The sequence below is a fragment of the Diospyros lotus genome, chromosome 15 (assembly GCF_014633365.1).
Source record: "Diospyros lotus cultivar Yz01 chromosome 15, ASM1463336v1, whole genome shotgun sequence".
In the NCBI taxonomy this organism is placed as follows: domain Eukaryota; kingdom Viridiplantae; phylum Streptophyta; class Magnoliopsida; order Ericales; family Ebenaceae; genus Diospyros; species Diospyros lotus.
In genome coordinates, this window is record NC_068352.1 from 15,365,720 (window position 1) to 15,384,257 (window position 18,538).

Consider the following 18,538-nt stretch of genomic DNA (forward strand, 5'->3'; position numbering starts at 1 on the left):
AGTTCTCAATCGAATTGGTGGGTTTCAGGAATATGAGGACGCAAGGTAATCCACAAAGCTATCTTTCAAACAAGGAGCAAGAGAGAGAATCAGAAAAGGAAGAAATAACCAGTTCTGGTGCAGATCTCAACCAGCTCAATAAAGAGGAGATAAATAGGTTAAAGGAGTTCCTAAAGACCATCCAAGATGGAGGTGCATCCTGCTTTATTGCACAACAAGGTAAACGAGTGTATTTTACTCCTTTTTTTGCCTCCAATACTGATAGGAATAACACATGAATCTTGGATTCAGGAGCTACTGACCATATGACACCCAATTTCCATGTTTTTGAGACTTATGAGCCTTTTGAAACAATCAAATGAATCACTATTGCCAATGGGACCTCTATTCCCACTAAAGGAAAAGACAAAGTGAGTTTTGGCCCATATTTATCAATAAATCAGGTAGTCTATGTACCAGATTTAACCCTAAGCCTTATCTCCATAAAACAACTCACAAAAGATTTCAATTGCAATGTTGTTTTCTCTCCATATGGGTGTAAATTTCAGGCCATGAACACGGGGAGTACGATTGGTGTGGCTAAAGAGCAAAACGGGTTGTACATCCTACAAGGGAGGAGTTCCTAGCCTAAAGAAGACAACTTGTAGGCAGCCTACTCAACCCAAAATTCAGCATCTGATCAAGCTACAATTTGGCTTCACCATCTCCGTCTAGGTCATCCTCCTTTTAGTCTATTGAAGGGAATGTTCCCTACTTTATTTGAAACTCTTGATTCTAGCAACTTTCAATGTGATGTGTATGTTATGGCAAAACATCATAGATCTTTTTATTCCATTAGCAATAAACTTTCATCAAAGCCATTTTCTTTAATTCATTCAGATGTTTGGGGTCCTTCAAAAATACCAAACTATTCAGGGGCTAAGTGGTTTGTTTCTTTTATAGATGATTGCACCCAAATGTGTTGGATTTTTCTTTTAAAAGATAAGGCTAGCATTGGGACTGTTTTGCCCTATTTTTGCAAAATGATCCACACACAATTTGGAACTTCAATTAAAAAATTTAGGACAGATAATGTAAAGGATTATTTCAATGCTCACTTACATCATTTTTTCCAAAATGCGGGGATAGTCCATGAATCTTCATGCATAGACACTCCACAACAAAATGGAGTGGCTGAAAGGAAAATGAGACATCTCCTTAATGTCACTTGAGCCCTTCTTCATTATCACAATGTTCCTAAATATCTATGGGGGGAGGCTGTTTTGACAGCTGCTTATGTAATTAATAGGGTCCCATCCAAGGTTCTTAATAATCGAAGTCCATTCCAATGTCTAACCAATTTTTACCCGGACCTAAAGTTGCATTCTCCTTTGCCTCTCAAAGTTTTTGGATGTCTATGCTTTGTTCACATACCTAAGATTCATTGGGACAAAGTAGACCCTAGAGCAAAAAGGTGTGTGTTCATCGGATATTCTCCAACCCAAAAAGGCTATAAGTGTTACGACTACTACTACACGAAAAATCTTTGTGTCTAAAGATGTAGCTTTCATTGAGTCTCAACCCTTCTTTGACTCTCAACCTAAGGGGGTAGATAATCAATTTGAAACCAATCTGGACAGCCTGTTCTCCCTTCGAGAAACAACTACTAATGCTGTCCATCAACTCCCGAAGTGATGCTAGCCTTTCTCTCCTCAGTTCACTCTATCAACAGCCTCTTCACATCATCCAACGGAGCTTGAACCACCAAACTAACAGCTGCATTCTTCTGATAGGTACAAAGGATCCCCCTATGTGTACAAGAGAAGACAACCTAGTGATGGTCCACAACCCACACCAATTGCAGCCCATGATTCAAGCATGGAAGAACACATATCGAGAGAAACAAATACAAACTAGCCATAACTAGAATTTACTCATTTGGACCTTCCTATCCTATCATCGTCTTTCTCCTACCCACAAAAGCTTCTTAACATCCCTAGATTCTATTGTTATTCCCCAAATTAGTTTCTGTTAAAGCATTTGTTCTAGATTAGGATTTGTAATGTGAGGGATATTTTATGTAATATTTCTGCTGTTATGTTTCTAGAAAGAGTTTTATTATTTTTCTAGGGCTGACCGAGGTTGTTGTAACTGCTCTTTGGGCAGTCAGTCAGGTAGAGTCTCCCGCCTTTATTTGCTTATATATAGAGGCCGAGGGGAAGACTTTATGTATGCTTTCTTTTGTGGGTTAACAAGCTGTCTTGGGGTGAGATTGTGCAGTGAGGAAAAGTGAATATCTTTCTCGTGACAACTCTATATAGCTTTCAGGTTTATGGACTAGGTGAGAGTTGAGTTTGGGTGCACTTGTAATCTTGCATTAATATTCAAGATAGTGGAGAAAGTAGGGGCGAAAGCCAAGCTAGATGTAGGTCTTTCATTGAGACCGAACCAGGGTAAATTCTTGTGTGTTGTGCAGTTCTTGATTGTTTTCTGATTGCTGTTCATTTGCGAATTAGAGAGAGATTTCGTTTGAGTGATCATACAAAGGGTGAGATCTAGGTTAACAGTTTCTATTGTTATTCCCCAAATTAGTGGAGGAGGCACTAAAGGATCTAAATTGGAAGGAAGCCATGTTAGAAGAGATGAGGGCTTTGCACAAAAACCAAACATGGGAATTAGTGTCTCAACCCAAGGGAGTTAGACTTGTGGGTTGCAGGTGGATCTTCAATCTAAAGTATAAAGCTGATAGTACCCTTTAAAAAAGCCATGTTAGAAGAGATGAGGGCTTTGCACAAAAACCAAACATGGGAATTAGTGTCTCAACCCAAGGGAGTTAGACCTGTGGGTTGCAGGTGGATCTTCAATCTAAAGTATAAAGCTGATAGTACCCTTGAAAGATATAAGGCAAGGTTAGTTGCCAAGGACTACACTCAATCCTATGGGATTGATTACCTTAAAACCTTTGTCCCAGTAGCCAAGATGACAACTGTTCGAGTACTCATATCATTACCAGCTAATCTAGGGTGGAAGTTGCAACAATTGGATGTTAAAAAAGCATTTTTACATGGGGATTTAAAGGAAGAGCTGTTCGTGGAATTACCTCCAGGTTTTTCACAAAACAAAGCAGGACAAGTGTGCAGGTTGAAGAAGGCATTATATGGACTCAAGTAGTCCCCATGAGCCTAGTTTGGGCGATTTTCTACAGTAATGAATACTATGGGGTATCATCGAAGCCGAGGGGACCACACACTCTTCATCAAACATATAGGAAATAAGATAACCACTTTATTGGTTTATGTTGATGATATTGTTGTGAAAGGTAATGATGAAGCTAAACAGGAAGGCCTAAAACAAAAGCTTGCTAAGGAATTCAAAGTGAAGGACCTTGGAACACTAAAGTACTTCTTAGGGATTGAGGTAGCCTACCCCTAAATAGGGATATTCCTATCTTAGCATTAGTATACACTTCACTTATTGGCTGGGACTGGCCTGCTAGGAGGAAAAGGAGCACAGATTTCAGTAGATTCAAACATTAAGTTGTTGGAAAATCAATCTAGAGAAGCAATAGATAAAAGGGAAATTCCAAAGATTGGTGGGTAAGTTGATATACCTCTCACATACTAGGCCAGACATAGCATTTGGAGTCAGCCTAGTAAGTCAATTCATGCATAGCCCCAATGAGGAACACATGCAGGCAATAAGAAGAATTCTTCATTATCTAAAGGCTACACTAAGAAAAGGTATACTGTTTGCACCGGGAGCTAATCTAAAGGTTCAAGGTTGCACATATGTAGATTATGAAGGCTCTCTAGTGGATAGATGGTCCACAACTAGATATTGTGTGTTCTTAGGGGGTGATTTGGTGTCTTGGAGGAGTAAAAAACAAGGGGTGGTAGCAAGATCAAATGCTGAGGCTGAATTCAGGGCTGTGGCCCTTGGTGCGTGTGAACTTTTGTGGCTAGATAATATTCTTGAAGACTTGAAGATTCAAATACAACACCCCATTGAGCTATTATGTGATAACCAATCAGCAATAAATATTGCCCATAACCCGATACAACATGATCGAACCAAGCACATTGAGATTGACAAGCATTTTATTAAAGAAAAATTGAAATCTGGATTGCTACACATCTCCTATGTTTCATTTAATCAACAGGTGGCAGACATCCTTACTAAAGGATTGTCCGTTAAGCGCTTTGAGGAGCTAGTAAGCAAGGTAGGAATGGTGGATATCCATTCATCAGTTTGAGGGAGAGTGTTGAAGAATATGGATAGGAATAAAAAAGTCTTTCTAATCGAGGAGTCTTTCAAGACAAGAAGAATTGGAGATAATTAGAGTTTAGTATTTTATTTATCTGTCTTATCTTTTCTTTTATCTTTTTGTTTGATCACTTTTATCTCTTTGTTGTACGTTTAAATAGTGTTGTAATCTAGTTCTAGATATAAGAAAATCTAGATAATAGGGATGTAATCTAGAAGAATTCTCAGGGTTTCTCTTATATAAATATTTTTGCTCATATCAATAAAATCATATGAGAATACTGCTTCCCTTTCTCCTTTTTCTACAGAACCAATAATCAATCTTGCCTCTTAGAGGCAAATAATATTGATTCTTCTCTTAAGCATAACATGTACCACCTCTGTAGATTTCCATGTGAAACTTTCAAGATTCTATGATCAAATTTTAAACCTCTTTTCCTTGACTAACTTTTTTTCCTTGACTTGTGTGTGAAAATTCAAGAACCCACGAGCATTTATCATTATATTGAAGCAACTGATGTAGAAGCCCTAGTCCATTTTTAGTAAGAGTTACACCTCAACTAAAGCCTTGTAATTTAGTTAGCTTATTCAAATTTCCTGAATGGATTGTTAGCCTTTTACTGCATGGAATTGCTTTTGCACCATACTGATCTTTTGGCATTGTTAACAATCTATACATTTTTTGCTATATGTTTAATACTATCTCAGGTGACAATCCTTCTAAAGGAATGTCGAGATGTACAAATTCGTTGTGGATCTGCTGGTCCTGATTACATTAATGACATTACCATCTCTCCGGTTGTTGAGTTGAGTGTTGACTCTGATGCTGAAAAAATAATTTCTGAAAGGCTGGTAAGTATCACTTTTGCTTCCTCAGTTTAAATATGGCTTGTGGTTCATCCTGTAAATTACATTTAGTGACCTGACATTGATTCCTTGTTGGGAAAAAAAACATTTGCAGTTGACCTTTAAGGATATAAATGGGTTAGTTGAGCAGAATGTTGAGCTCAGAAGCCTCGTGCGGAGCCTCTCTGACCAGATTGAAAGTAGAGAAATGGAGCTGAAGGTTTTAAAGCAATTCTTGTTTGTTAATTTATCTTCTATACATTGCAATTTTGCATTTGCATGGGCAGACTTTTTGATGTTTTATTTATTCTGCTGTAAATCTAGGAGAAGTTTGAAGTAGAACTCCAGAGACACACTGATGAGGCTGCTGCCAAAGTTAATGCAGTACTAGCGAGAGCAGAAGAGCAAGGGAAAATGATTGAATCACTTCACACCTCTGTAAGCAATTTAAAGTGTCATGACTTAAAAGAGGAACATGCTTGTCCTGGTTATATTTGTAATATATTCTCATCTGTCTTTCCTCCTTTTGGTTTCTGTAGGTTGCAATGTACAAAAGGTTATATGAGGAGGAACATAAACTTCAACTTCATTCAACTCACTCCCGCACTGCAGAAGCATCTGCTGGTTCTCAAGGTATGATTATTTTTTCTGCTCCCCCCCACCCCCCCCCCCCCCCCCCCCCCCCCCAGGCCAAAAAAAGGGGGGTGCAAAAAAACGCTTTGTATATTTTGCCTGTCCAATAATTTTACTTATTACTTTTATTTATTTATTATCTTGCTGATATGTACATGGAAATAATGAAGATTGTTATTGATGAAAACATGTGTGCTGATATTCATTTGTCTGGATTGCTGTTAATCTTGGCTGCTTTGCTTGAATCTAATCTTGTTTCTGAGAAAAATAGCCTGTCTTGCAATACCTCTCCTAGCTTCTCTGGAGGCATTTTTGCGCTTCCATCCTAATTTCAGCAGTTGTTATTTTTCTTTCTCCATATGTTTGCCTTTTCCTTTAATAATTTTTCTTCTTCTTAGTATTGACTTGTGCCTTCTAATTTCAGCTTCTGCAGTCTCTTGATTCTTTGATATTTAGGTCTCCTTTCTCTCTTTATAATGCTTCAGTTTTTTTTTTAACTTATTTGCAATGTATCTATATATGGTATATATTGCTTCATTTTTCTTTACTTTTCTTTCTTATTCTTTTTTCTGTATTTTCTATGGAGAGCAAAAGCTGAGTAGAGATGTAGGAATGTTTGTATTCTAGAGTTCTTTTATCTATTTTCCTTGGGTGATGTTATTCTCTCCTGGGTCATTATTATCAAGTGGAAGCCACCTTACGAGATGGTAAATAGAGGAGTGAAGGAAGATTTGCCTCTACTTTTTCCATTAATTTTTATTTATTTCAGTTTTCTTTTTGAGTACAAGTGAGGGTAACCAATGACGTGTTGCATTCTCCAATGTAAACTATAAGCTTTGGTGGCACTTTGGATCGTTAAAAGAAGAAATGGAGAACTAAAGTTGTATCTTTATTTGTAATAATCACTGTTGAGGAGGGAAACATTGTAGAAAAGAGGAAAAAAAATTCTTGAAACTATCTAATCTAAGTAAAAAAAAAAAGTCCCCTACAAACTACACAAAGAAGAACAAAAAAGATACTTTAAATTAAAAGGGTAATCCTCACCTAACAATAATATGACAGAAATGAGAATTGTTCCCTTCAGCTAACCCCACCTAGTGGAATTAAGGCTTGTGTTTTTTTGTTAGGGGTGTGATCTTGATCTATGAAAAGGAGGTTATGAGAGGAAAATTATTAAAGGGAAATGGTGGGGTTGATCCCAGTCATGCAAAATAGACTTACTGCCTAAGTGGCATTCTACCTATTGTTTGGGCAGCCTTGATCCCTGTCAAATGATCCATTACTGAGGCTGGCATCAGCATAAGATCCCAAAAACCAACAAACAAAACTCTCTACACCAACTGGATGCCTCATTGAACTGCAGCCAAAATCTAATAGATGAGCCACAATTGTGCTTGTTGGAGCTGAAAAAATTTCCCTAGGCAAATCTCTATTTATATCATTGCCTATTATTATGTGTTCTGTGGAGGCTCTACTTAAGTTCATGAATGTATACCCATGAGCGTGTATTAAACAAGGGTGGTCCTCTCACTAGCAAAGCATAAAATTGTTGCTCTACATGTAAGTAATTGCAATAGTATGGTAGCTAAAAGTTGGATCATGTGACTACATTTGTGAACTAAATGAAAACTCTCTGTGAATCTCATTTAAAATCTTGAGCTACAATCTTTCCATCCAGAAACTTCAATTCTTAGCTATAAGTGGCATCGCATGGAATGTTAAGAAATTTCGTTTTTTTAAATTGCATCTCTGGAAGTTACATTGGGATTGCCAAAATTCTTAGGCCAATGGAACTTCATCATCATCATTATTATTATCATCCACCTTTCTCATCTGCGTGGTTATTTATAGAGAAGTGGATCAACATGCTATATGATTTTTATTTATTTCGTTTTATGGTCTATCATCACTTATTTTTTAAAGAAATTATGTCATGCATTAGAAGCTCCTGATAATTTGGGTTCATTATAATTGTCAAGGTTAAGAACCTGTGGTGGTGTTTTTCTTTTTGGGTTGCCCTTGTAATTCATTCCTTGATGCCTGCAGATGTTGGGAAGAATGATCTTGTTCTTCTGCTTGAAGGTTCCCAGGTTTGTTTGGGAATGAATTTTATGAAAATATTAGCATATTTGTTGGTGCTTATGCTTTATTTTTGCTTATTCTATTTGTAAAAATTACATTAAAGGAAGCTACAAGGAAGGCCCAAGAAGAGACTTCTGAGCGCATGAGACATCTGGAGGAAGATTTGCGTAAAGTGAGGTAAAATTGATGCATCAACACTCTTTGTTTTCAGTCTTCCCCTTCTACTTTTATAAAGTTAGCTTACCGAAAAAACCCTAGTCAGTGAGTGAATTATAGATGTTTATTTTATGGATAAATTTTTTCATGGCAAAAACACAGTCTACGATAGAAGCATGTGCACTTTTATGAATGTGCTCTGCCATGCGGAACACACTCGTGCCAGACATGGATACACATTATCACCTCCAAATATTGTATCCTATTATTATCATTATTTATTTCTTTTACTACTAGACATGTAGGGAATGCCCGTATCCATTGCAGGCTATTGCATGCCCATCACTTAAGCAAATTAGAATTGTATTATGTGCTCACAAATATAAGTTGCAAATTGTCATGTACCTAGACTGAGGCTATTGTAATAAAGGTAGTTATGGTTATAAGGAGTTGTACTTAATGTGTGCATCACAAGTTGTACGTGGGATTGGTAACCGTTTTTGGCGCCAATTCCCAATTGTGGATCAGTTTATAAGTTTTGTCCCATCCCATTTGAAAGTATCGAATACAATTTGAATAGTCTCAATTTCCCTCCTATGATTCTCTCTCTCTCTATCTATCCTTCTCTACCAATTCTCAAATTCCCTCCCTTCTTCCTACAATTCCCGCCTAATTATCTTCTAAATAGTTGAGAATTCCCTAGTTAGATTTTGGATCTGATACAAATTCTAAACAAATGTGAGAAAATATATTTCTTTATTTCTTAAGATTATACGATGATTTCCTTTTTCTCTTTATAGAGGAAGAGAATAATACAAAACGAAAATAACAAAAAAGGAAAAAGGAATATACACTGAATATACATAGCTTCTAAGATATACAAAGAATATTCTATATTCAAAATACTTCTATTTCTACACTCCCCCTCAATCTGGTTTGAAGATATCTTCCATGGCAAGCTTGCTTACAAGTTTCTCAAACTGAGTTTTGTGTACCCCTTTTGTAAGAATGTCAGCCACTTGGTCAACTGTTGGAATGTAGGGCATACAAATTACTCTATTATCAATTTTTTCCTTAATAAAGTGTTTATTCACCTCTACATGCTTCGTTCTGTTATGAAGAGCTGGATTATGAGCAATAGAGATTGCAGCTTTATTATCACAGTAAACTTTAGCTGGAAGGGAAGAAGAGACCCTCAAGTCTGATAGAAGTCTCTTTATCCACATGACCTCACAAATACCATGGGCAACTGCACGAAATTCGGCTTCAGCACTATTTCTGGCCACCACATTTTGTTTCTTACTCCTCCAAGTAACAAGATTTCCTCCCAAAAAGGTGTAGTATCCTGATGTAGATTTTCTGTCAGTTATACTGCCTGTCCAGTCTGCATTTGTATAAGCCTCTACATGAAGATGTCCACGTTTTTTAAAAAGTAGACCTTTCCCAGGGGTTTCCTTTAGGTACCACAAAATTCTGTAGGTAGCTTCAAAATGTTGTGAACCAGGTGAGTGCATAAATTGACTTACAACACTTACAACAAAGGCTATGTCTGGTCGAGTATGGGATAGATAGCTAAGTCTACTCACAAGTCTTTGATATTTCTCCCTTTCTACCACATTCTTGGCCTCGGCAGGTTGAAGTTTTAAGTTGGGTTCAATGGGAGTTTTAACAACCTTACACCCAAGCATTTCTGTTTCACTAAGTAAATCCAGAATATATTTACGTTGGTTGACCAAGATCCCCTCCTTAGATCTTGCAAATTCCATCCCAAGAAAGTACTTTAGAGGACCCAAGTCCTTGATCTCGAACTCATGAGCTAATCTCCTCTTAAGCTCTTCAATCTGTCCCTTGTCATCACCAATCCACGTAAACAATTAAGATTGCTTTCTTACTGTCACTGGCGTGCTTGAAGAACAGTGTGTGATATGCTTGGCTCTGAATGTAACCATAGCTTTTCACCGCCTTTCCAAATCTTTCAAACCATGCTCTCGGAGACTGTTTTAGACCATACAAGGATTTTTTTAAATGACATAGCTTGTTTGTATCGAGGCTCTTTTCAAACCCTCGTGAAAGATCCATGAACACTTCTTCTTCTAAATCACCATGTACGAAGGCATTCTTTACATCAAATTGGTGGAGTGGCCAATCAAAATTCACTGCAAGGGAGAGGAGAACTCAAATAGAGTTTATTTTAGCTACTGGAGCAAATGTTTCTTGATAGTCAATGCCGTATGTTTAGGTAAAACCCTTAGCAACCAGCCTTGCTTTGTATCTCTCTATGCTCCCATCTGTCTTACATTTTATAGTAAATACCCACTTACAACCTACTGTTGTTTTGCCTTCTAGTCTGTTCACAATCTCTCAAGTTCCATTCTTTCTAAGAGCACTCATTTTCTCCTGGACTGCTAACTTCCAATCTGGGTCACCAAGGGCATCTTGAATTGTTCTTAGGACATGCAGGTTAGAAATATTTGAAAGAAAGGCCTTATGATGATTGGATAATTTTTGGTATGATAGGTATTTAGCAATTGGGTGTTTGGTACAAGATCTCACTTTTTTTCTAGTAGCAATAGGGACATCAAGATCGGACAAGTCAAATGAAGAATAATCTGAAGAAGTGAGTTTAGAGTTACCATGAGAAGAAGAAGTACTATTGGAAAGCCCATTATTCGAAGACGTCAATTGTTCAATCATCAGAGGAATATTCGGTTCGATAGTATTTTTCAGGGTTTGCCTTCTTGTATAAAATTGAAGCTCCGGTTTTGGAATATTTTAATCCGTTTGTGGTAATTCGGCCCTTGGTTCCAATCCATCACGCTACACACCCTGTTTCACAATGTATGGAACATTTATATCCTTGAGTTGTTTATTAGAGTGGAAGGGAGCACCAATCATGGTAGAACGAGGATCATAGAGTTTTAAGTAATTATCCTCCTCAACATTAGAATTCAAAAAATTATCTTATTTCTCAATATGCTCCCCCTGAAGATGATTTTTGGGAAAGTAGGGTTGAGTTTCGAGGAAAGACACATCCCTACTAATATAAGTTTTTTTGGTGATAGGATTAAAGCATTTGTACCCTTTTATATTTGGTGCATAGTCCAGAAAGACACATTTTTCAGTTGTGGGATCTAATTTGGAATGAAATATTTGAGGAACATAAACAAAGCAAGTGCATCCAAAAATTTTTAAGGATAACTCAATATATACGATAGAGAGGAAATCAAAAATGATAACACAACAGTTAGAGTCTTTGGAGAGTTTACTAATAGAAAGAAGATTTCAGGCAAGTTTATGAACATGGAGTACTGATTGAAGATCAATATTGTTAGAAAGTTTAATAAGACCTTTACCTGCAATAGGTGAAAGACTACCATGGGCTATTTTTATTTTTTCACTTCCTAAACAAGGAATATACGAGTTGAATAGATGCGATAAACCAGTCATATGATCAGATACTCTTGAATTAATGATTCATGGAACAGATTGAAAAGAGCTAGATAGGGCAAATGAATTTCTACCTAAATAGGCCAATGAACAATTGGGTGTACCAAGGGACAGATTAGGCTTTAGCAGTCCCAGAAGTTGCTCTTTGTTGAATGGTCCTACATTAGCTTCATGGGTAGTATAGGTTGGGATCACTTCGATCTAGGCTTCCAATTGGCTGGCTTACCATGAAGCACCCAACAGGTCTCTCGAGTATGGCGTGGTTTATTGCAATGATCACACCAAACACAAGGCTTTTCTTCCGTCTTTCGTTGACCCGCAATATGCCATCCACCAGCATTAGCATCAGCAGTCACGAGCGCCATATTTTCAGAAAGCCCACTTTAACCACTATTTTTCTTGCCCAACATAACCAGTTTTCGGCTTTCTTCACGCCGAATTTCAGAAAAAACATCACTAAGAGACGGGAGTGGATTTCTACCGACGATCCTCCCTCTGACTTCATCATACTCAACATTGACTCCAACAATAAACTTAAATACTTGGTTAGTATTGATCGACCATTTTCTGATAATATTTGCAATTTTCTATGTTTTTCCACTCATATGTATTGAAGAGATCCAAGTCCTGCCAAATGCGCTTTAAAAAATTAAAATATATGGTGACAGTATCACTACCTTGTCGAATCTCACCAAGTTTCAAGTTGAGCTCGTAGATTTGGGATTGATTCCCCAAATCGGAATACATGGCAGTGACTTCATCCCATAGTTCATTTGTTGTAGAGTAGCACATATAGGTCGAACTTATCTCTTCTTCCATGGAGTTAACAAGCCACGCCATCACCATTGAATTCTCGGCTTCCCAAATGTCATACAACGGATCTTTACTGTCTGGGGGCTAATGTGGCGCCAGTCAAATAGCCAATCTTTTCCTGACCTTGAATGTACATACGAACAAATTGCGACCAACGCTGGAAGTTGGTACCATTGAGACGAATGGTCGTAATCTGTACCGGATGTGAGTCAGAGGAGTTTCGGGGAACTCAAAACTGGTCTTGAGAAGTGACTCAACGTGTAGCACGTGTGTAAAAAAACACCAAAATAAACCCTTGAAAGAACAAACTTCAATGATCGAAGCCTGGCTTTCAAGAAAACACAAAAACAAGACTGTTTTGCTAAGAAAACCCAAATAGGTTGTTTAAATTTGTATTATAAAAACTTAATTACTACCTCTACATCCTAGACATATTTATAGTATTTGGGTAATCCAAATCCATCTGATAAGTAAACAAAATCCAACTAAAATCCTAATAGAAATAAATCCTAAGTAAAAGTCAACTAGAATTCTAATAAAAATAAAACCTTAATCAAACATGAAGTAGAATCCTAAATCAAGTAAAATCATGAAGTAGAATCCTAAATTAAGTAGAAACATGAAATAGAATCCTAAAACTTAAGAAGTATTAAAATATTGTTTCGGCGTGGTCGGGTTGGGTCGAGTCTTGATTAGTGACTGCATCATTCACCTCCACTTGAAAAGGATTCGTCCTCGAATTATGATCCAGATATGACAACTCAACATCCGACAAATACAAAGAAAGATTAACAACATTGAATGTTTTGAAAATACCCATATGATTAGGCAAATCCACAACATAAGCATTATCATTGATCTTCTTTGTAATCTTGTAAGGACCATACTTATTTGGTTTGAGCTTGTTTTGCTTTCCTGCTAGAATCCGTTCATTCTTTAAGAATATCATGACTTCATCTCCAACCTCAAATATCTTGTGCTTCCTATGCTTGCCTGCTGTCTCCTTATACTTTTTATTTGTGCAATTTTTACTTGACATCTTCTTGAATCGCTTGAACTTTTCTGCTAAGGGAACATGAGCAAATACATTCCTCCCCCTCTTAGCCCTATCTTTGTTGGCATAAGTCCAACCATCACCATGTTTGTTGCCCTCTGCCTTCATTATATTATTATTGTTAGATTGAAGACGTTGAACATTCCATCTTGAGCGCTTCTCTAATCTAATAGATCTTATCACAGGTTCTTCTCCTCTAATCAGATTTCTTGATTTTGACTCCTCAACAGCTTTCGAATTCATCCGTAGATTTTTCTTGCCTGGAGAATCATTCTTGTGCAATTGTTTCGAATAGAGATTTATTCCATGACTTATAGTAGTCTCTCCATCACTTAAAATATTGATGTTTAAATCCTCGTTTAGTCTAAGCACTTGATCAACTATAGTAGCAGCTATTACAACATTCTTAGTTTCAGACTCTAATTTCATATTAATACCAAAAGCAGTTGCACTACCCGAGTTGACTAGCCTGGGAGATCCAACACCCCTATACACAAAGAGACCCCTGTGACCATCTTGCTTTTGCAATCGCAAAGGTGAATATGTTCCCATTGCCTTCGATTCAACCATGCCAAAGCTTGAATAAACTGGAGAAGGATCTGCTACCATAGCCTCCATCTCCTTTACAATCGCAAGTCGATCAGAGGAAACATCAGCATCCTTGGGTTGCGAAGCAATGCCTGGGCCCTCAGGACTGGAAAATACCCAATATGAGTCAATAACCTTGGAGTTTCTGTCATTTTAGCACCATAAATCAGACATGAGTTTGCAAACGTTGAGGTTGTTGGGACAACATATTGTTCAAGATCAAGCTCCAAACTCATCAAAAAGCTATTCTTCATTTATACTCATTGTTTCCCCAATGGTTGTGTTGCTGCGCATTCCTCCTAACCCCTTTACCACTAGGATTGACTATCATACAACCAAGATCATCCTTATTATCGCTATCATCCATCATTGGTCTTTTAGGATTAATGGTTGGTCTTCCCGGTTTAACGTAGCCGGCTTGATTCACGCCATTAGTCCGATTCCGATTATCCTTAACTCGTTGTAAAACGCCCAATTGGTTGCGGATTTGCTCCAATTCTTCCTGCATTGTACGAGTTATTTCCCGTTGTTCTTCGATTGCTCTCCAAACCGCGGGTAGCCCCCAATCACTGTCACGAGGCTGGTTGCTACTGTTACCTTCAAGATTGGCCATTTGATTGGTTGATGAACCTCTCTGATACCACCTGACGTAGCGTGTAGCGCGTGTGTAAAAAAAACACACCAAAATAAATTCTTGAAAGAACAAACTTCAATGACCAAACATTGGCTTTCAAGAAGACGCAAAAATAAGACTGTTTTGCTAAGAAAACCCAAATAGGTTAAAACTTGATTACAACCTCTAGATCCTAGACATATTTATAGTATTTGGCTAATTCAAATCCATCTAATATTTGTAAACAAAATCCAACTAAAATCCTAATAGAAATAAATCCTAAGTAAAAGTTAACTAGAATCTCAATAAAAATAAAACGTTAATCAAACATGAAGTAGAATCTTAAATCAAGTAGAAACATGTAGTAGATTTCTAAATCAAGTAGAAACATGAAGTAGAATCTTAAATTAAATAGAATTCTAAAACTTAAGAAGTATTAAAATATTATTTCGGCGTGGTCGGGTCGGCTTTGGGCCATGTCTCGATCAGTGACCGCATCAAGAAGACTGGATTGCTGGGCTTGAGTGATTGAAGATACAGAACCAGTCATGGTGGTTGAGCAACCAGATCAGGGTAGCAGAAGCAAGGACCCACTAGCAGTTGGATCTGGATCTGTACACAGTGGTCGGATTTGGGCACGCTAGCAGTGACCCACGGATCTGGATACTTGGATCTGGGTATCCAGTTGCCCAATCTGAACAATAGAGGGCCAGACCTTATCTGGGTGATATAGGCAACGAACGACAACCAAGGACGTCTGTTGCGCGATGTAGAAGCAGCACGAATGATAGATAGGGGCAGCTCTGGTGTGCGATGCAAAGCCGACCTTCGCGATAGCGACAGGTGCGAACGTTTGATGCGTGATGTAGAAGCAGCACGAACGACTGATAGGGGCAATTTTGGTGTGCGATGCAGAGTCGACCTTTGCGACCAAGGACAGCAACAAGTGCGACTAATGGAAGCCGACCTTCGCGAGAGGCTAGAAGGTTTTGGCCGTTCCAGAGGTGGGAGCCCACTGGAGAACGACGACGACTGTAGAGGCAGCGACCGATGTAAGGGTGGCGGCAGCCTGAGGATGCAGCAGTGACAAGTGGCCAGTGAAAGGGCGGCTACAATTCTTGGGTATAGTAGAGGAATAGAAGAAATTAGGGTTTCACAGTTAACGACTGTGATTTAATCCCTAATTCCTGCTCTGATACCATCTAAACAAGGCTGGGAAAATATATTTATCTATTTCTTAAGATTATACGATGATTTCCCTTTTCTCTTTATATAGGAAAAGAATAATACAAAAGGAAAATAACAAAAAAGGAAAGAGGAATATGCACAGAATATACATAATTTCTAAGATATACAAAGAATATTCTATATTCAAAATACTTTTATTTCTATACAAATCAATTATGAAATAATATAGTGATGCTTTATATTTATTTGTCCAGCTTGTTTAAATTTTTCAATTGCAAGAATTTTAGTTCCCATTCTTATCTTTTGTTTTTGTGAATAGAGTTTGTCAAAATATAAAGACTATTACCAACACTTCTTTCCTATTGTTTAAAGTATGAATCATCATATGCGTGCTTATAAAATATGATAATCTGATGCCCAGCTTTGGTAGCAACAATAATTCCTTTGTATCTGGAGGGTAATGGGCTCAAGTTGAGGAAACCACCTCTTTGTGATGTAAGGGTAACACTGTACAAAATTGATCCTTGTGGGCATGCATTTTATGTAAACTATGGGAATTTCTATTTTGACATGGTCTTACCCTGTCTTATCATAATTTTTATTGAATATGTAAAAATCTTTATACTCCATGGACTCATTTGGATGAAGTGTTGCCATGGAAAGATGCTAAATGATCACTTTCTAATTCAGAGAAACCTGGGATTTACTAAATTTTGCAATTTTTAGCCAAATCTTGATTTTAAAACTAGAAACAAAGATTTAGAAAGTAAAAAACAAAAAGAAAGAAGAAGATAGGTACAAGATTCACTGGAAGTTTGTTGTAACTGATTGCATCTGAGAACTGCCTTGTAGTCACGTTTGAGATATGTAATGTCCCTATTCTGTAGTATGTTCCTGGATTTGTGTTTCTTAGTTGTCTACCTCTTTGTCTTAGTGGCATTAAGGCTTGGTGTTATGTCATCACTCCTACCTTGAGGTCATGGTGGGACTACGGGAACTGGTTTTTCTAGCTGCTCTTACCATTCTTTGTACCATTCTTCGTAGGAAATCTGTAAAGTACAGCGGTACAGTGAGCACCGATATTGGTCGACTGCATGAGCAGCAAATCTGAGTTCTTGAAATGTAACAGACCTAAATAAAGAGGTCCAGATTTTAAAATAAGAACTGACTTAATAGTGTGCAACTAGTATCTGGAACAAACATTCAAATAAGAAACACCGTAACACAAGCTCATCTGGTGATAAGGTTGACAACGGCTTCCAACTTGTGATTGTATCTGAGGATAACAATGGGCAGTCTAGTCAGAGAAAACTAGAACTTAGTTTGGGAATAAATGACTTGGGTAACAATGAGCAGTCCATTCAAGAGGAAACTTAAACAACTGGTAGCAAGTGTAGTTTACTTCTTGTTAAACAATAACAACAACAACATATCCAACATTTATTCCACTATGTGGGGTCGGCTAGATGAATTCTAGATTTTCATGTATTTCTGTCTTTTGTTATATGTTCATTTAGGCCCATACATTTCATATCAAACTTTAATGTCTCTTCCAAAGTCTTCTTGGGTCTACCTCTACCTCTTTTTTGACTAATTGTTCCATTTCATCAACTCTCCTCACAAGAAAGTCTCTTGGTCTTCTTCTCACATGATCAAACCATCTTAGTTTAGACTCTCTCATCTTCTCCCTAATTGGCACTACTCCTACTTTATTACGAATAACCTCATTTCTAATTTTATCTTTTCTTGTATAGCCACACATCCATCTTAGCATCCTCATCTCCGTTACGCTCATCTTTTGCTCATACTGGTATTTGACTGCCCAACATTCTGAGTCATAAAACAAAATTAGTCTTATAAAATTTTCCTTTCAGTTTTAATGGGATTTTACTATCACATAACACCCCCGATGCATTCCTCCATTTTAGCCAACCTGCCTTTAATTCTGTGCGTGACATCCTCATGAATTTCTCCATGTTTTTGAATCGCTGATCCCAAATATCAGAAAATAGTCTTTTCTTTGTATGATTTGGTCTTCCAATTTTATTATAACATCCTCCACTCTTGCATTCTTACTAAATTTACATTCCATATATTTTGTTTTCCTTTTACTTAATTTAAATCTTTTAGATTCTAAATTGTTTTTCCATAACTCAAGCTTAATGTTCACTCTCTCTTTTGTTTCATCCACCAACACTATGTCATCTGCAAATAGCATACACCATGGCACCTCTGTTTGAATGTGATTAGTGAGTTCATCCATTACTAAAACAAATAAGTATGGACTTAGTGAAGAACCTTGATGCAGTCCCATTGTAATTTTAAACGGTTCAGTATCTCCTCCGTATGTTTTGACCCTTGTCTCTGTACCGTGATACATGTCTTTAAGGGCTTGTATATAGACTATTCAGACTCCTTTCTTCTCTAAAACCCTCCTAATACTTCTCTAGGGACCCTATCGTAGGCCTTTTCTAGATCTATAAACACCATATGTAGGTCTTTCTGATGATCCCGATACCTTTCCATTAGGCGCCTTAGTAGATATATAGTTTCCATTGTTGACCTACCAAGCATGTAACCAAACTAATTTTTCGAGACGTCTGTTTCTTTTCTAAGCCTATGCTCTATTACTTTCTCCCAGAGTTTTATGGTATGGCTCATTAACTTAATTCCTTTGTAATTTTTACAATTTTGAACACTTCTTTAGTTCTTGTATATAAGAACCAAATTACTCTTCCTCTACTCATCTGCCATTTTTTTTTTATTTAAGGATCGCGTTAAATAATTTCGTTAGTCAGGAGATGCCCTCTTCTCTCATGCATTTCCATGCTTATATTGATATATTATCCGGTCCCACCGTCTTATAATTTTTTCAT

The 18,538-nt window shown here is 37.4% G+C and overlaps 1 protein-coding gene across 3 annotated transcripts in view; it reads left to right on the forward strand.

Annotated features, from left to right (window-relative positions):
- The window catches only part of LOC127792154 (nuclear-pore anchor), a 119,334-nt gene that overhangs the window by 63,923 nt on the left and 36,873 nt on the right, over positions 1-18,538 (forward strand). For all 3 annotated transcript variants that reach the window (XM_052322548.1, XM_052322549.1, XM_052322550.1), the window contains exons 15-20: positions 4,951-5,094; positions 5,204-5,308; positions 5,413-5,526; positions 5,628-5,721; positions 7,768-7,811; positions 7,907-7,980. In XM_052322548.1, the coding sequence (XP_052178508.1) occupies positions 4,951-5,094; positions 5,204-5,308; positions 5,413-5,526; positions 5,628-5,721; positions 7,768-7,811; positions 7,907-7,980 (575 nt within the window). The remainder of the gene's footprint in view (positions 1-4,950; positions 5,095-5,203; positions 5,309-5,412; positions 5,527-5,627; positions 5,722-7,767; positions 7,812-7,906; positions 7,981-18,538) is intronic.